Below are 19,037 nucleotides of genomic sequence, written 5' to 3' on the forward strand. Positions count from 1 at the left end.
AGAAGCTCCATCCAGTTGCGTTCTATTCTCGAAAATTCTCTGCTGCTGAGATCAACTATGAGATCCACGATAAGGAACTCCTTGCTATAGTAGATTCTTTCCAAGAGTGGCGCCACTTTCTCGAAGGAACTGCACATCCAGTGACCGTATATACGGATCACAAGAATTTAGAGTATTTTATGTCGGCTCGGGTTTTGAATCGGCGTCAAGCTCGATGGAGTATGTCGCTATCCAGGTTCGACTTTGTTATTACTTATCGGCCTGGGAAGCAACAAGGGTTGTCCGATGCATTATCAAGGAGATCATATCTCGCGCCAAAGGCTGGAGATGCAGCATTTGATCAACAGTGCACGACATTGTTAAAGCCAGAGAAATTTTGACTCAACGCAACTATTGTACCAATTGTTGCTGACTTCCTTGATCAGGTACGGGCCGCAACCATTGAAGATTCTCTAGCCCTTGATATCAAGCAACATGCTAGTGATGATAAATTCAAGATGGAAGGAGATCTAGTATATTTCGAAGAGCGGTTATATATCCCAAAAGGACCAACACGACTCCGAGTTCTTCAATCTCGTCATGACTTTCCAGCTGCGGGACATTTTGGATTCAATAAGACCTTGGAACTTATTTCTCGCGAATTCTGGTGGCCTCAAATGTGGAAGGATGTGAAAGATTTTGTTGTATCTTGTGACATTTGTTCAAGATCCAAAAACCCTCGACATCGGCCTTATGGACTTCTACAGCCATTGCCTATTCGCGCCGACCATGGTCTTCGATTTCCATGGACTTTATTACGGATCTACCACCATCGAATTCATTTGACAGCATTTTTGTTGTCGTAGATCGGCTTACAAAGCTGGCACATTTTGTCCCTTGCAAGAAGACATCGTCAAGCGAAGACATAGCAAGACTCTTTCTTGATAATGTGTATCGATATCATGGTCTACCAGATGATATCGTATCGGATCGAGGAACCCAGTTTGTGTCAAAGTTTTGGAAATCTCTTTTTGAGATATTGAAGGTGGATATCAAGCTTTCTTCAGCATTTCATCCTCAAACGGACAGCCAAACAGAACGAGTGAATCAAGTTTTAGAGCAATATTTACGTTGCACCATCAACTATCAACAAGATGATTGGGCCGCATATCTACCGCTAGCCGAGTTCGCATATAACAACACCCTTCATGCGTCAACTCAACAAACGCCATTCTTTTCCAATTATGGATACCATCCGAAGCTTGACTTATGGAGTTCGTCAATGATTAACAATCCGGCAGCTGAAAGATTGGTGAAGGAGCTTTCGCAACTTCAAACTATATTGAAGCTTCAATTGCAAACTGCCCAAGAATCTTACAAGGCGTCCGCGGATAAATTTCAGAATCAGGCACCTAAATTCACGATTGGAGACAAAGTTTGGCTGCTTCGACGAAATATTAAGACCAAGGGGCCATGTGACAAATTGGACTATCGGAGATTGGGACCATTTGTTATTCAGAAGCAGATCAATCTTGTAGCGTATCGTCTGGAGTTACCAGCTACTATGAAGGTACATCCTGTCTTTCATGTTTCTTTGTTGGAGCCTTATCGAGTATCGTCTTTTCCTGGAAGAGTACAATGTCCACCACCTAACATAGAAATAGAGAACCATGAAGAATACGAGGTGGAAAAGGTCCTGGATTCACGGTAAAGACGGGGTAAATTAGAATACTTTGTGCATTGGAGCAGTTACGATATTAATGAACGAACATGGGAGCCGGCCGAAAATCTCGTGAATGCGCCGCAAAAGATACAGGAGTTTCATCGACGATATCCTGAGAAATCCAAGCCGGTTCGACGATAGCTTCTTACTGAAGCTTGCTCATCCAGAAAACAGAAAAGAGGAGAGAGCACCACCAAAATCCATAGTTGATGTAGTCATTCTCTCCAAGATAGCGTAGAACTTTGTTAGTAGCCCAAGTTTGTTCTTATTGTTTTAGCCTTTGAATATGGATAGCCAAGATACTACACTTGTCATGTCATCTCAAGCAACTAGCTCACGGAGACGACCGCGAGATGAAGAACCGCCTGCACCACGACGACGTCGAAGGATTCCGAGCAACAGATCGCTGGTGATTGTATTTGAGGTCGAGCCTGCCTACAATGGTCAGCCAGAAGGAGTGTTTGTAGGACAATTTCACAATGAAGACACGGAGGTTCATGCTTGGTCAGAAGTTGAAGGCGTGGGCCACTACCGTTGGCTTCAAGGACCATTGAATGACTTGCCTCGTGAACAACAATTGGAGTTCATAGCAGAGGTTATGCGACAGATCTTCATTTTCTTGCGTTGGTATTGACTGACGATAACATTGCTTCTCGGAGACCTCGAAGCTAAAGGAGGAGGTGATGTTAGGGACATAGTCCTTAGACCTTTCTAGAAACAAGTTTCTAGAACCTTCTAGAAAGAAGTCTCTAGAAACTTCCAAAAGATTCCTTGAATATTCTCTTAGAATATTCTTCAAAGATTTCCTAAAGATTCCCTTAGAAGGCTCTAGAAGATTCTTAGAATATTCTAGTAGATTCTAGGAAGTTACTTGAGAAGCTTCCTAGCTCTTGGGTAGTTGCTCGAGAAGCTTCATAGTTCTTGGGAAGCTTCTTGATGCGCTTCTTTAGAACCATAGGCTAGTAGTATATATAGGAGTCGAGGCTGAAGAGTTCTTCAGTCTCGACAACACATCTCTTGGAGTTCTAACTCACCTTTCTGGTGTTGTTCTTGTACTCATCTGTTTAATCTAGTTCTGCCACTTCTTCTTGAACTTCTTGTTAGATTTCAAGTCTGTATTTTGTGTCCGTGACAGAAAGAGGGCTTGGAAAACCAAGCCACTCTTATACTATTGAGTGGTGGCTTGTGGGAGGGTGGCCACATCTCCACCCTTGATTTCTAAGATCCCTAATATAGATCTATGGCCTTTATTCATCCAAGAGCTAATCCCGTCACTAAGATTGATGGCTCTTGTAAATAGTCATTTTTTTTTTTTTTTTTTTTTTTTTTTTTTCTAAATCTAATTTCACCATTGTGTTTAAAATACCTTTTTATGCTAAAGTTGACTATTCATTTTTTCCAATCCACATTCATATGCAATTTTTATGAACTTTTTACTTCTAAGAGTTTTGGCAAATATTGAAAATTCCTTCAAAAATGATATCTTCACGGTGTCGTATGGCGTGATTTGCTATTTGGAAATACACTGGGTATCTAGCTGTAGAGAGTGTACCTTAAACCTTTACATAATTCTTTTCTTAGCTTCCAAAACTCCTTTATTTTTGTATAAAACTCCAAATATAACGAAATCCCTTCAAAACATATTTTTCCCGCGAAGTATTTTCTCGCCCTGAACTTTAGAAAATCATAACTATTGATCTAACCGTTCAGTTTGTTTCAAATTTACAAGATAGGTAGAATTTATCCTTAATGTTTACCACAAAAAAAACCATTTGCAAATTCACTTCCGATCTTCTGGCATCTAAAAAACCCTAGCAGACACTCCAAACCCTAAATTATAAGCACCCGAAAAACTATTTTCCTTATATCTCAAAAACCCAAACTCCAAATTTCATAAAACTTATGCACAAAGTTTACTAACATGAAATTACACATCCCTTGAAATTTTGAGCCAAAACCTTGTCAAATTGCTCAAGATATAGCTCAAGAGACAAACACTAGTAAATCGGTTTACTTACTACCCTTAGATTGCATGTGCTGACTTCAAAATCCAATAACTCCTTCAACCCAACTTAGAATCCAGTAAGCAGTAGATGAAAAGTATAGCCGCAAAAGTGCTCTTTTCAGTCGCGGTCGTCGATCCTTAATTTCCGTCCACACGCGTGCTTTATGCCCAAATGAGTGACAGTAGGTCCAAAACTAACATCTTAACTTTGAGTGCCTATAACTTCTTCATAAAAACCCCAAATGATACAAAACTTGCACCAAAATCTTAACCCAAAACCTAAACCTTCTGACCCTAGCCTTCAAAGTTCGAATGGGCTCGAGAAACTAACCTTATTCCTAATATGGCCTCGGGCAGCCTCCTCAAAGCCCATTGGTCATGATTTTTGACCAATAGGAATGGAGATTTTTATTTTTCATCTCCATTCATCTATATTGGTGCCTTAATTCGTCCCTTTGCTACCAAAATCCTTCTTCAATCCTTTTTCTTATAAGATTTACATAATGTATGCTCTAAACACCAAATAAAAGAACCAAAATAAGTTTTCAAATATCACCAATGTCTAACAAAGGTGACTCTAAATATTTAGAAGTTACTATCAACCAAAACCAATCTTAAAAGACACCATCAAAAGAAATTAAAGTTATACAAATTCTATAGTAATCTTTTTAAACAACCTCTTAACAAAGTAATGATCAAATTATATTCTACAACCAACTAAAATCTACTAACATGGCTCTCACCATGTTACTTAATAAATTATATATTAAGTACATAATTATATTATTTTCATATAGTAGCCGAACCACAACATGACAACGGTTCCACTTGTAATTTGGTATAGAGGTGCTGATCTTATTTTCTTCACTCCATGAGACAAATCCAATGCCGCCATAGCATTTGGAAGGCTTCCATTAATTAATAAAGCCATCTTGTTGCTTGAATTTGTTGAATTAAGACAAACTTCAAATTACCCTTGCAAATTTTTACTAGAATCTTTTTTAGAAACTTATGATTTTAATTCACTCTAAATCATATGAAATTATTGTAAGTGAATTCATAGGGTTTCAATAAATTTTTATAGCAATGACTATAATTTTTAAATTACTAAAATTAATTAACTTGTTATTATAATTTTTTAAAGTCTATGATTTTGGTCCTAATTAACCCAATTTAAAGAATTAGGTTAAGATTTGTGCCATCAAAGGTTATAACCCTCAAAATTCTATAAAAGTAGATTTTATTTATATAAATCATGATCTAACTTGTTCAATTATTACAAAATACGAGAAAAAATATAAAATTTAATCTTCGAACATAATCTAGAGCTCACAAACCACAATTCAATATAGGTGACAAGGTATGATTATTTTGTCGCAATATCAAGACTATTGGTTCTTGTGATAAGTTGAACTATCATAGGCTAGGTCCTTTTTTATTAGTCAACAAGTTAATCCACTTGCTTATCAATTATATCTACCAGAGTCTATGAAGATCTATCCTATATTTCATGTATCTCTTTTTTAACCATTTAAAATAGTGAATATCTTAGAAAGAAGAAAAATGCCACCTCTTCCTATAGAAGTGGATAATAATCAAGACTTCGAGATAGAAGAAGTCTTAGATTCAAGGCAACACCAAAATAGGTTGGAATATCTTATTCATTCGCATTGATATGATATTAGTAAATGCACATGGGAGCCAACAAAGAATCTTGTAAATTTAGTAAAGAAAGTTAAAGCTTTTCATTGATGACATCCATCAAAATTAAGATGAAGAATAGCAAATCTTTGCTATAAAAGAAACAAGATCAAAGGAAGATAACACTCTACTTTCTATCCTTCTTTGTAGCTTCTGTGTATTTGTAATACTAAAAAGATAGAGAATCAATAATCAACAAATTTAACTTAAGAGCTTTCATTTGCGGACTTACTAGATGAGCCATTGCAATTGTCACAACCTTCAAGACGATATAATCAAGATGAAGATCTTTAAGAACAACATGTCTTTCTTCAAATAGATGGAAAGATACAACATATTTAGTATCAAGACCTTTGAAGAGACTCTCAATGTTTGGTGATTTTATTAGAGGTAGGAACAACTCCTAATGATATTTCAAATATTTTATTTGAAAGAAGTTACAAAGGCCTCAATAATGACTAAATTAGAGGGTGATCTTCTTATCATAGTATGAGACACTATTAATGGCTAAGAGGACCTATCAACCATCTTCAAAGAAAACAAAGATCAAAGTATGTAGTAAATATAATTTGTAGCATCTTGGATTTTTTTAACATATAAAGATTGTTTGTCATGGAATTTGTTCCTAGAAGGGGAGATAATGTCATAGACATACTTAAGTATTCTAGTAAATACCTATATGATTAGGTAGAAGTATGTAGAAATAAATAAAAGTAGGTTAATTTCATAATATCATTTAAAATAGCTTCCTTGAAACTTCATATATGTTGCTTTGACTTTACATGTATTTGTAGTTGATTGATAGATTAGAAACTTAGTCAACAAGTTAATCATGTATTGATAGCTTACAAAACAAGCTAACTATGTGGTGTACATATAAAAAAATTACCTTATAAGTTAAGATATGTGTCTTGTAAAGTCAACATGTTTTGGAGGTTCTATAGGACGTCGCCATATAGTTCCTAGTTAAGAGTATATATGGAGGCAAGAGTGAAGCCTTCTTCACTCTTGTCAATGCCTTTCTAGTCCTTAGTCTTGTTTCAAGACTTTCTAGTTTCCTTATTTTTGGCAATAGCCATTCTAGTTGAATAATATATCATCTTTGAGTGACATTCTAGTTCTTTTCAGTGTTACAAGAATGTATTGAGGATTTCTTTCTTCAAGATTCATATCTTTGACATCTATTTCAAAAGTATTTAGAATTAACTTAAGCAATTACTTGAAAATTTTAACAAATATTTTTAAATTAATTTTTATAAGAAATTATGCCTTTAAAATATAAAATAAAAATATATAAAAATATTTTTTAAAATTTATTCAAATTATCAACTTATTTATAAAAAAGTTATTATATCTATTTATATTTTTATGAATGTACAAAAAATAATTTTTTAGTTATATTTTTTGATTAATAAAATATATTTATAATTAAAATTATATATATATATATATATATTAAATAGATCCAAGTTTTTATAAAATTACATTCATCATAATTACCAAATTCTTTATTAAAAGCGGATCAATTTAGTATGAACATGGATTTTTTAAAAATTCTTCTATATATATTATATTAAAGATATCCTTTATTAAAAAATAAATTTTAAGTAATTTATTCAAAGACATAATAAATAATTTAAAATGTAAAAATTCTAAGACTAATGTATCTTATGTAGATTTAGTTTCGTGAAGAATCTTAAACTATTTATAAATCTAATATATAGAGGTTCTTCTTTATAAACTCAATATGTAAGATCTCCAATCAACAATCTTATAAAATAATTTATACATTTAGCAATGAGTAGCCATTATCATTATTATTAGTATAAATTATAAAAAAATCCCTTACATGTTACAAAAAATAAAGAAATAAAACATATAGTTAAAAAATTAAAATTCTATTTAACATATAAAACTCTTTGTTTTTTCAATTTAATGAAAAAAATTCTTTTTCTAAAAATCTTTAGAATTTAGAATTTAAAACTATTACTTGTATGTCTTTAATGCATTGCTTATTTTTAATTCATTATTTTTAAAATTTTTACTATTTGATAATAATCTTATGCATTCTATCCAAAAAAAAATTAAATTACATATAGATATATTATTCATCAGTAATAAATTAAATTTTAAAATTAAATTAAAATTTTAAAATTATTTTTTAGACTTAATTTTTTAAATTAATTTAAAATTTTAAAATTATTTTTTAGACTTAATTTTTTTTATTGAATTTATAATTACAAATAAATAATATCTATTAGTTTGATACAAAGTCACTATATTGAGTCTTGTAGCGGCTCAAGAAGTTTTCTAACTTTTAGCAATTATATGCTTATATGTAAGTATTTTGTTGTTGATAACTACCAACATGATTCAAATCTATATTTTCAGTTTAATTATTCATAAAGTTTAAAATTTTTTTTAGAACCTACTTATTAATAAAATTTAAACTTTTATCTTTAAACTTTATTGTAGTAAGATTTGTAATTCTTCTATAAAGAATCACCTTATAAGAATTTGAACTTGTTAATATACACTTGTGCCTACTTCTATATGAATGCTATTATATAGGTTAATCTAATGTTACCATTATAGGATTTAAAACTATTATTCAAGCCTTGTACTTAAGCCACTTTTTTTCTAATTTTTTAGACTATAACCTATATTATTTATGATAATGTACTCAAATCTTAGTCATCTTCAACTAACTCTTGCTACTTCTTATCTCTAATTGTCTTTAAAACTTTATATAATCATTTTTCTACTCCTATTGGCTCCTTGTTGCTCTTATTTGTTATAGAATTTTATCTTTCTAATCTCTTATTATAGCTTTTCTACCTCTTTTAAAAGCAAACATATTTTTAAATAAAAATTTATCTATTTAAACTAGTCTTTTATATGCTTCTAATTTTTTATGTATTTTAATACTAGTTTAAGTATTTTTGATAATAATTCTATCAAATCCATCGAATTTATTTTTCACATATTATTCCACCATGGCATTAAAATTTGTTTGCAATCATAAAGCACTATACAAATAGACTTTTGTTTATTTCTTATGTGGTACTTAATAAAGACCAAAATTTATTTATTTATTTATTATTATTATTTTGTTTCTTTTATAATTTTACCTTCTACTTCTAAATGGGAAGCAATAAACTTAAGTAAAAAATTTAATTCTTAACATTAGTATGATTTTAAAAATTCAAATAACAAATATTGGTTTATATATATAAGGAGGTATAAGAAATAGCAAATTGAGGTTAATTTTTAATTTTTAGATATCTAAAAATTATGATAATGGATTAAAAGAATTTTATATTTATTGATTAAAGGCATATTATTAAAGGTACACAAAAAAACTGATCAAACTTTAACAACTAAATTTAAAAAAATTGGCTATTGTATTATTCATCAATCATAGAATAGAGAGCTATCAATAGTAGAATTTTGTTTTATTTTGTTTTGTTTTTTTGTTTTTTTTTAAAATTTTTTTGATTTGATATATTTTTAAGTTTTTAAGCTTATATTAGACTTATATAGCCAATAGTATAATTTTTTTTGAAACAAATCTAATGATGCAATTAAGAATTGTAAATCGATGAGGTTTATTGCTTAAAATTTAGGTTTTATACAAAGTTACTTAAAATTTTATAAAGATATAATTAGATTTCTTTTAGTATTTTATTATAATTTCTATAGGATTTGCTTAGGTCTTGTTAGGATTTTTTTAGAGTTTGATAGGATTTGAGATTTAAAACTAATAAGATTTTGAGTTGCTGAGTTTGAAGTTTTTTGAGAGGATTTTGGTTGTCAAAAAGGATGTTTCTAAACATGTCATTTTTTTGAATTATTAAAATCATGGTCTAGATTTTTATTAGCTCACTACTATAAATTGAGCCATGTAATGATTTGCAAAAGCCAAATCATACCTTAAACGTATAACAAGATACTATGGATCTCCAATAAAATATGCATAAGGTACAAAAGCCATTAATTTAATATATTGTGATAATCAATTGTTCATTTCTATGTCTAATAATATATACTTTTATGGTTAAAAAATCACTTATATTAAATTTCATCATATTTAATTTTTTCGTTTTAAATGAACTAATATAAATATAAAGATTTATAAATAAAATAAAGATCTTCACAATAATAAAACAACTTACAAAAAAATACTTTAATTTTATGAATGGTTGTTTTCCTTAAAAAATTAATAAATATGAATCAATTAAATTCTATTAATAAAATGATTACTTACTTATGGTCAATATATATATTATTATTACTATAATTAAATGGTTATAAAGAATTCTCTACTCTCTGTTGTAAGAAGAAATATAAGATTTTTCATAATCTCTTATGTTTATTTATTTTTTTTTTTTTATATTAATATGTTATTGTTATTCTTGTATCTTTTACATTATTGAAGCCATGGATCCCTTCTATTACATGAACCAACGGCTTTTTTACAAAATCTACATCCTAAACAAGTTGGATTCAGAGATGAGGGATTAGTCTATGTGCATTCATGTTAATTGCAGCAAGGCAACAACATTAGGATTTGTGGCATTTGAATTGGGTATGTTCACAGACGGTGGACTGGTTAGTAAGTTGGTAGGAGATGAATTAATAACGCCAGAACACTGAAGGATATCAAGACTCGTGATGAGTGTCATCAGATTAGCCATCTGATCAAAAAATAATAATTAATCATATATTGTAGCGTTTTATTCAGGGGTTTGAGTCGGCTTTGAACATATCATTAAAATGGAGGCCACATTCTGAGGCATTAGCTGATTGCAGCGGAAGATTAAGATACTGCTTTAGTGGTTCATGAACTATCACAGATTTGAACCAAACAATGCAAATTAGTGAGGAATTTGTGGAACAGTATCTTTAGGAGAAATCAGGAAAGGATAAGACAATGAACGTTTTAATCATATGAACTGAGATGTCTGTGTAGAAAAACCGACTCCTCTTGGAATCAGCCAACAAAAGAGGCCAATTCCTGGTTTCATTGTTTGAAACCATAGCTCTATATGTTTGCGCCTGTTTCTGGAGAGCATAATAATAGCTTGCCCGCATTTACAGTCCCACAAAACCATGTGAAAAGACAAGCGCATCAAGTTATTTGCATAATTTTGAAGCTATGAATTACGTGCCCAATCTGGTGTTTGGACCAAGTTATCTTTAGCATTGCAGGACAGGTTCCGTTACACAATTTACCAATCTCGAACACTCCTCTCATAATTGACAAAACAAAAAGTGGAGCGGTCGCTAGCAAGTACCCTGAAAGATCACAAGGAGAAGTGACGGAATACCAGGGTCAAAGACGTCCTGTACTGTACATGTGTAATTCTTTTACTCCCTCAGATTACCTCAAGGAATAACTATACATCATGGTATAGAGGAGACCTCACACAGAGCACTCTGCAACCCAGTTTGCATGCAGGAATCAAATCGGCTAAATCCAATGATTAAGCTGAGATCTCAGAGAAAGCGAAGTTGAATTCCAAACTTCCAAGGTATCTCTAAACCTGTGTGAAAATATACAAGGTGCAATCATGGATGGTGTGAAGTTGGAGAAAAGGTGGCTGAACTCATTACCTGTAGGGTTCTCATTTTGGTGCGGAATGACAGGACGAGTTTGATGTCTCATGTCAAAACTTCAAATCCTAAATTACGCACCTCGTCAGATCGCTTCTGTCTAGGTCTCATGTACTTCTTGCAATCTGCACATTACAGTGGTAACCAGTGATTCATAAGGATAAATTTCAGAAACCTTGGGAGAACACACTCGATAAGAAGATTTAAGAAATTGTGAAATTGACCTGACTAAACGCAGTGGTAAATATTATCACAGTTGTTATCACAAAGTCTGCATCACTGGTAATACAGATAGTAGTATGGTACTGCAGGGTGACGTCCACTCTTACAGAACTGATGAGACTTTTGCGAAGGGCTAGACCAGAACTGGACTTATCTGACATCTGGCTCGAGGATGTCTGTACTGGATCGTATGCAAAAGACAGTACTCTTTCACACAATTGCTGTGCACAAGTACAACAAGATCATCGAGCTGGGATTTAAATAGGCTCCGATTAATCACGTCACTTCTGCAGTATCTTGCTTCTCGAGTGCGAGCTGGTACTGGTGTGTTTGCAGGGTAACAAGATTGAACGCAGCAGCTTTACCCTACAGCTATTTAAATCAGGATGAGATATTCGTGCGTTTTGATAAGTACTGATCTAATCAAGCTTTCGATGTGATGGATGACAGAAAATGACCGTCATATCTAGAAGACGCAGACTGAAAGCTCTCTACATATCAGTGGATCAATCTGCGACTCTGTCGCAGTCGAAGAAGATATTGATAAACGCACCACTGGTGGCAACTTGTACGGAGTCTCTTGAACTGATTTAGGAATTGAAATTAACATTTGAAGGTCTGACGTCCTTAAACTTGCATACTAGATGGCAGCAAACATAATCGGATAAGTCCAGTCAAAGTGTTTCGTTATCATAAATGAACAAGGAATGCAAAACTGGCAAAGTAGCCAGATGGGCTCAAAATAATGCATGAAACTGGATTTTTCTGAAGCAGGTTGCTCCCACAGATGGTCAAGGTCTCCGACTTTGTGGAAGCAGAGGAAGAATGTTGAAGCTGAGTTTGCACGATGTTTGCCTTTAAAGGCTCGCACGACTGCAGTACTGCGGCGAGAAGTTCGTATCCAATGTTCTTTCTGCGAAATAGAACTTGGAAGCGCCGATTCATCATCGCAGTGGCGTGCATCTCGCGTTGATCGGCTCCGCGACTTCCTCAAACCGCGTTATTCTTAAATACTTGTTCATGTATATCACGCGGTTGTTCCACCACCCAGACCCTCTGCAACCCTGACATCTGGATAGCGAGCTGCAATCTTACGTATCAACCATAATTGACAGGTAGTCTCGCTTAATTCTCCACCTATAGAACTTCTTTGAAACCGATCTGCACCCACATGAGTCCATTTTACCCTACGTTCTACCCACAGCTGATGTGTTCTAGAATGCTCTTGAAGGTAAAGAATATCAAGAATAGTCTGGATGGCATGAGCTGTAGCTAGTATCCAAGGTAATAAAAATTCTCAGCAAAGTGTTGTGGCACGTGGTTGTTCTACACAGATCAGACTGTTTAGGCTGCTTCATTGTCTTGAAGTAGTGTTTCATTGACTCTCTCCCAACTGCTCGACTTGGGATGAGGTGATCATCCGGTTGTTTGATATCCGCCACCACCTCCCGCAAGACTGTCTGGAAATTTGCGATTTTAAGTCTAGAAATTGTTCAAAATTAATCGAGCAGCTTCGTAGCCGAGGACTATTGCGAAAACTTGACTTGAAAATGGAGTGCATGTAAAGCTTCATTGTCGTTTGAAGGAAGCAAAGCGTGGATGACGTCTATTCTAATAGTCGCATTTAGATTAATGATGTGGAAGATGTTATTTCAAAGTGGGCATATATCAAAACTGTCAGCATAGAGGCACATCGGTGTTTTGTACCTGTTTGGCTCCACTTTTCCATTTTCTTCCCAATACTCAACGACTTTCTGTAAATATCTATACCGTCTCTAACTTCACGCTTGATGACTTTTCGTATGCTCTGATTGATCTATTGCAGAGAAAAATACCTTTCTGGTGCTTCCAAGCAGCCCATTGCGCAAGGAGTTTAAAAGCTGTAGGGCAGGAATGAATTCTTACTGGTAGTATGAATGCGCATTCATTGATATAAATTGATGTTAAGTCCCCTCTGATGGACAAACTTGGGAAAGAATTTACAGACATATTGTGACAGTGAATGCAGCACTTTTTGTAGGAATTCAAAGGTCAATCCAGCATTTCTAACGTATCCTGTAAAATCCTTTGGATGAGAGTGTATGCTAGACGACGTTGATGTGTGATTTCGACCCTGCAGTCCAGGCCTGTTTTGGCTGAACATATATCGAGGTCACGGGGAACTTTTGTGAATTATCAGACAAGATCGAGAAACGACACAGAAATCTTGTCAAAAACATGATTGTAATGATTGGTGTCAGAGCCGCAACTATACTGTATGACTATGTTAAGACAGATCCGACAATAAAACTACTGTACTTGACTAACTGCATACGACGCAGATGTTATAGGTACTGAAGAGAATCCGCCGATACCGACATGAACATACAAAACGGAACGACAATGAGCAAGTCTTCTGCTACGCAATCAAGGAAAAGATCATGGTATGCATTTGCTGATTGCTCTAGACTATACTGATGTGTAAGAAATGATATGCAGTGCGTACATAAGAGCTTTGATAAAAACAGAAAACAACAGACACACTCAAATAGGATAAAAAAACAAAAATAAAAGACTATACAAAACAAAACAAAACCTGGATGCGAAAATCTATTTCATCCCTTGCTATGAAATTCAGGAATGACACAATGGTGGTGAGCACAATGAATACGTTGAAAGTGCTTATATCAATGTAATAAAACGTTGATGCATCACTGTTGCTGTATCCCAAGTTGATTCCACACATCAATATCCAAAACTTGCGTCTATATTTCAAAAGAAAATTTGTGCATAAGCAGGTCCATTTTCATGGAGAAACTGCACGCCGAAGAATACAAACTACACTAACATGTCAGATGCCCTATATACAGTGCGCTGAAAACAGTTAGGCTTCTGTAAAGTGACCTTCACTTCATCCCTGATTAAACTTGAGACTAGTTTAAATTAATACTTAACTGGAAATGCTGAAATTGTGCTTCAGTTGGATCCTTATCAACTCACAGCCCGATTAACTACAAATCCTGCAAGTTGATATCTTCAATCCTGACTGTACTTCGCATGTTCAGAATATTCGCATATTCCACTACTAAGTTAAATCAGAGACTCTGGAAAAATATGACCTACAACCGCCGTAATTTGAAATGATTCAGAAGAACAATAGACGCGGTTGCAGTCACTCTGCAAACCTATGAAACTAGCAGCAGTTCAGCTTCTACGCTGTTATCTACGCCGCCAGGGCGGTCGAGAGACGCAGTTCCATCCTATTATGTTACTCAAAATTACAGTCACTCAAGTCTTCAAGCTGCAGACTTATCCTGTAACCTCAAATAGTGAACACAATTAAGTTCAGTTTTAAAACCATATTTAAAACACTATCAGAAGAATCGTAAATACAAAAAGACTGTTTGTAGTATCGATGACATTAGTTGAAGATATCGAACTTGGTCGAATGAGACTTAAACGTGATTCTACATGGTCCAGATCAGTTGTTTGTTAAGGTAAGGTAAACTCCTGCTCTCCTCAGCTCGTGCTCGGGAACTCCACCGTGGCTGCCAGTGGACCTTTTGAGTTCAGCCTCAGAGGTGGCAGTCAGGTTGAGAAAGCCACTGCCACGTCTGCGAATCGCCATTGCATAGGGATCCGGGGTGTTAAAGGCGCAATCTACATGTTGAGTTAAGTTATCATCGCTAGGAGTGGATATGAAAGAGCTTCCAACATCGGCCATTCCGTAAATGGGTGCACGATACTGGACAGATCCCTCGTCCAGCTTCACTTGTCCAAGAAGCGCGGATTGCTGCACCAGAGACTCTCCTCTAATGTACCTGTTTGAAGAGCCCAATTGCGCATCTGTGAGAGAGGTGCATGCTTTGATTTCATTGATGCAATGTTCAACTTGGGTGACCCTGAGTAATTGTGAGAAGGTCACTTAGACTCGTCTCTGTACAAAGACACGTGAGACCGATGTAAGTATATCTTATTGTGTTAGTCTACTTTACATTATTGCTTACCGTCTCCTCATCTAATTCTATTCACTTGACCTGTAATTGATCCTCACGTATCATGCGGAAAACACAAAAAAGCGATGGTATCTTGCATTTGCAGGGTTCCGGACCCGCTTCGTTCAAAAAGACTGGTAAAAAGATAGGTCAGAATTATTGGTAGTCCAAATGCAAACAGGAGTTGGTGTTGCAAGTATTCTACGGCATTACTAAACATGTGATTCTCTACTCGTAACGATTGATAACGCAAAATCAGATTCTTCCCTAAATCCCATTTGCCGAGAAAGACGTGAGCGGAGCTGAGTACCTCTAAACTGATACTGTTGTTGTGATCGCCCAGCACTCAGCAACTATCCCTCTTATCAAAACACCTAACGACACCAAACTATCTATGCTCAATAAAAGCTCCAAAAGATACAACGATTTCAAGGTGTACCAACCCAAACTGAAACATGTCCATGTTAGTCTCTCCAATGCTCTAGGTTAGCAGGTGTCTCCGCGAGGGTGTTTGCATCTTCGTCGGAAAACGACAGAACTATTAGATTCGCTAAGGTCTAAATAATCACAACCGAGAACCTGGATAACCTGAGTCTATCGCCTAATCAATCTAGTTTAATTCCTCCCTGTAATAACCGCAGGTTTCAAGATTTCAGAAAGACTAGCTCTCAAAAGTATTTTACAGAATCCGCAAACTCACATGATTATTGAAGTTCTCTCAGTACTGGAACAAGGAAAGTGGGCCGTCAATACCTACGAGGCGCACTTTCGAAACGTAAAATTCACAGACGAAAGAAGATAAACTTTCGTGATGTGTCATTGCCTTCCAAGCGATATTCACTATATCTAAATAGAGTGGTATTTAACCAGGGATCGGCGAAAAATATAAATATACCTGCTCACATCAAATGTTGAAGTGGATGCTGAACTAAGTTTGATCTGATCAAAGCCGTCATTTCTCAGGTATTGATCAGGCTCAAAGGACGAAACTGAAAGCGGGTTGCTCTTGGTGAAATCCGAATTGAGCTGGTTCATATCACTGTATTGCTGAGAGTGGTGCATCAGAACATTAGCCTCCTGCCCAGAGCTCACATCCACGACACTCGAGCTAGCCCCCAACGAACCCACAATTTGTTCCATGCGCGCCTGCTCGACGACCGCCCACTTCTCATCATCAATCTCTCTCAAGAGGTTTCGAAGTATATTTTCAAAATTCTCTCTAAACTTAATGCCAAGTTCCCAAGAAAAGTAGCTCAAAACAGAAATTTTAGGATTGTGGATGCAACCGACCAAAACCCTCCCAGACGACTGATTCCAAAGACTTTGCCATCTTCATAAGGTTACCTGCTGATTAAAAGTGTGCTGCTGTTGGAGCAAGTACATCTGTTCTCGAGCCACGGCGAGCTCATCCTTGAGCTTCGAAACCTGGTTTTGCAGGATAGTGGTGACACCCAGACACCCGTGAACTGGGTCTTTCTCCCTCGTGTCGGCCTCGTAAATTATAGATTTCACAGTGTCTTCACGCTTGCTTGGGTCGACGTGCTTGAGGATGCGGAGAATATTGGAAACCCCGAATAATTTGTGCACGTTCTGAAACCGTTTAGGCTGGTCGGGTGGGAAATAAGGTGACAAAGGGCAGTCGGGGGAGCATTTCCTGCGCTGGTACTTGCAGGCGGCACATGCAGCGTTCGTACCGCTAGAACCTGACGACCCTGACATGTTGATTTGAACTTCGTCCTCGACGGCGACGTGCGCAGAATCAGTCACCGACTCTGGAAACCTCTATCCTTAGGCCAAGCGCCAGAAACGTACCGCGAAAGCAATGCCGTCACAAACCTGCATCATGATACGGCTCATCGCAGTATTCTCACCTCAATCTTTCCACTGACGATAAAACAAACAAAAAGATCTACTACCAAGCGTCAGCTTTGCTATTCAATAACCTGAACCTACGGCAGCTGTGCGATGACCCCTCCTACTGCTTGCTCTGGTGGACCCGCCCCCACCTGATCCAGCTAACTCAGCCGAACGCTGGTGCAAGCGCCGTCCCCAACCAAATCACTGCCGCTTCTACTGCCTTCCCTCGAATCCATACCATAATTTTAAACACGAATTACAATAAACTCCTGTCGTATCATCTTGTGATGATCACACCACACCAACACTACTCGCAAAAAAAAATCTTAACAAACTGTTGCGGCCACTAGTACCCATGGCACAAGCTCGATTCTCAAACACCCTCCAGCATCCGAACCTAATCGAAACGGGACAAGTTGCTAGTATTGACGGTATGAACTGAAAGCGGCGGTAGAGAGATGGAACAAGACGAAGTCGAGCGCGACGCTGCGAGGGTGAGCGGTTGTAGATTGGAGAGGAGGCGAAGATCAAGGGGGGGGGGGGGGGGGGGGGGGGGTTGTTGGGGTGGAGTGGGTGCTGCCGTTAGGGCTGCTACGAAGAATAAGAGTCTCCACAGGCCTCGGCCCCACAAGTTCGAAGACCCCGGCCCACTGCTCCATGTTGCGAAGCTTCTCATTCCTGGGCTCTGTTACAATTTACCGAATCACGCTGTTGTAGCGAAGGTGAAAAGAAAACTAACACTTTAGCAGTAAGTCAATCCTTTGCCCTGGGATTGCTTTTAAGTTCCAAATTAGAGCAGATGGGGTCTTCATTACACAATTCCTATTGTTGTGTACATCCAACTCCTGCAACTTGTAGCCAGTTTATTTCCGCATTGAGTGGAGGTCGCCGGCCACCCTCACACCCAGACGAGTGCAGGCCTTTTGGCTCCTCACTGCAGACATCTTAAAGAGATGTCCTTCAGATGTGGAGAATGGCTGTGTCTGTATGTGAGAGAGAATCAATACTTTTTAGATCATTACACCTACTCCGTATGGAAGCAGAGTTAGTTTTAACATTCCTAATAGGAGAAGGTGTTCAAATCCGGAGGCAGTTAGGTTAAATAAGGACAATTTATCACGCTGAGATTTTCATGTTCCAATGCAGCACACACGGGAACGAATAAATTTTCAATGAAATTATTCGAATCGCGGTTGGGGAAAAAAATGTGCGTTTTCTTTAAGGATGCACAACCATAACCGCTCCGACGTTGACTTGCGGTTCGTAGGTCTCTATTAAATTGCCGCTACACAGGCGCCTGCGTTCACTCCCTCCATGTTTCTGTGGCACAGCAGTTCATCCGGCGCGCCTACATAAGATATTACCAGGGTATACAAAGCGCTACAGTGGAAACTCGAACCAACTTCTCCCCCATCTGCTATAAATCAATAGGACGAAAAGGACCTATGTGTCCTGGCGCGTAGTATGCCGGTGCTGCCATACCCCTATATTTGGCGGCGCCTTTTATTCCAATTTGCTATCGAGTACATGTACGTTCTTTCTGGTGGCACCTGATGCAGCAACTGGATTCCTCAAGGGTGTACTGCTTCCTAGATTAGACAGCCAACTGAGCACTGGCAGCACATACACGATTCTTTGAGGATTATTCAGCTTTTAGGGAGTTTAGGAAGAAACCTAGGTTAATCATCTTCAGGTTGGGGAACTTTCAGCTGTCGGTTTTGCGAAGTGGAGAACTACTTCAAGGCGAGGACCTATGCTCTGAACATTATCCTGATGCATTGGGTTATGAATGTGGCCTCAACTCAAGATAATTTCGGCATCATGCATTAACCAATGAATACTGTCACCGAGATCCAGTACAAGTACTAGCAGTTTTGAAATACCCTTGTAAAGATCCATTTGTTTTGAACTCACAGATAAAAAGGCTTGTAATGTTGCAAACTCAGGAGTTCTCTTGTGA

At 36.6% G+C, this 19,037-nt stretch overlaps 1 protein-coding gene and 1 long non-coding RNA gene across 2 annotated transcripts; both read right to left on the reverse strand.

The window, feature by feature from the left end:
- Window positions 1-10,329: 10,329 nt before the first annotated feature.
- LOC149986497 (uncharacterized) lies at window positions 10,330-12,582 on the reverse strand. The gene is made up of 2 exons (XR_016500351.1): window positions 11,025-12,582; window positions 10,330-10,847 (listed from the first exon to the last, which is right to left on the reverse strand). It is a non-coding gene; the product is annotated as an uncharacterized LOC149986497 (long non-coding RNA).
- Window positions 12,583-13,976: 1,394 nt separating this feature from the next.
- On the reverse strand, window positions 13,977-17,611 carry LOC112275683 (uncharacterized). The gene is made up of 3 exons (XM_024506263.3): window positions 16,565-17,611; window positions 16,116-16,366; window positions 13,977-15,046 (listed from the first exon to the last, which is right to left on the reverse strand). Exons 1-3 carry the CDS (start codon window positions 16,937-16,939, stop codon window positions 14,707-14,709), a joined length of 966 nt encoding a protein of 321 aa, XP_024362031.1. The 5' UTR covers window positions 16,940-17,611; the 3' UTR covers window positions 13,977-14,706.
- Window positions 17,612-19,037: the final 1,426 nt, after the last annotated feature.

Source organism: Physcomitrium patens, chromosome 23 (genome assembly GCF_059467195.1).
Source record: "Physcomitrium patens ecotype Gransden chromosome 23, ASM5946719v1, whole genome shotgun sequence".
Classification (NCBI taxonomy): Eukaryota; Viridiplantae; Streptophyta; class Bryopsida; order Funariales; family Funariaceae; genus Physcomitrium; species Physcomitrium patens.

What these genes read in the sequence shown, in the direction of transcription:
- LOC112275683 (XM_024506263.3), bottom strand. Translation starts at nt 16,939, where the DNA reads ATGTCAGGGTCGTCAGGTTCTAGCGGTACGAACGCTGCATGTGCCGCC. An exon ending in AGCACACTTTTAATCAGCAG is followed by an intron (nt 16,367 to 16,564) that starts GTAACCTTATGA and finishes GTCGTCGAGCAG; the next exon opens with GCGCGCATGGAACAAATTGT. An exon ending in TCAACATTTGATGTGAGCAG is followed by an intron (nt 15,047 to 16,115) that starts GTATATTTATAT and finishes CTCTTCAAACAG; the next exon opens with GTACATTAGAGGAGAGTCTC.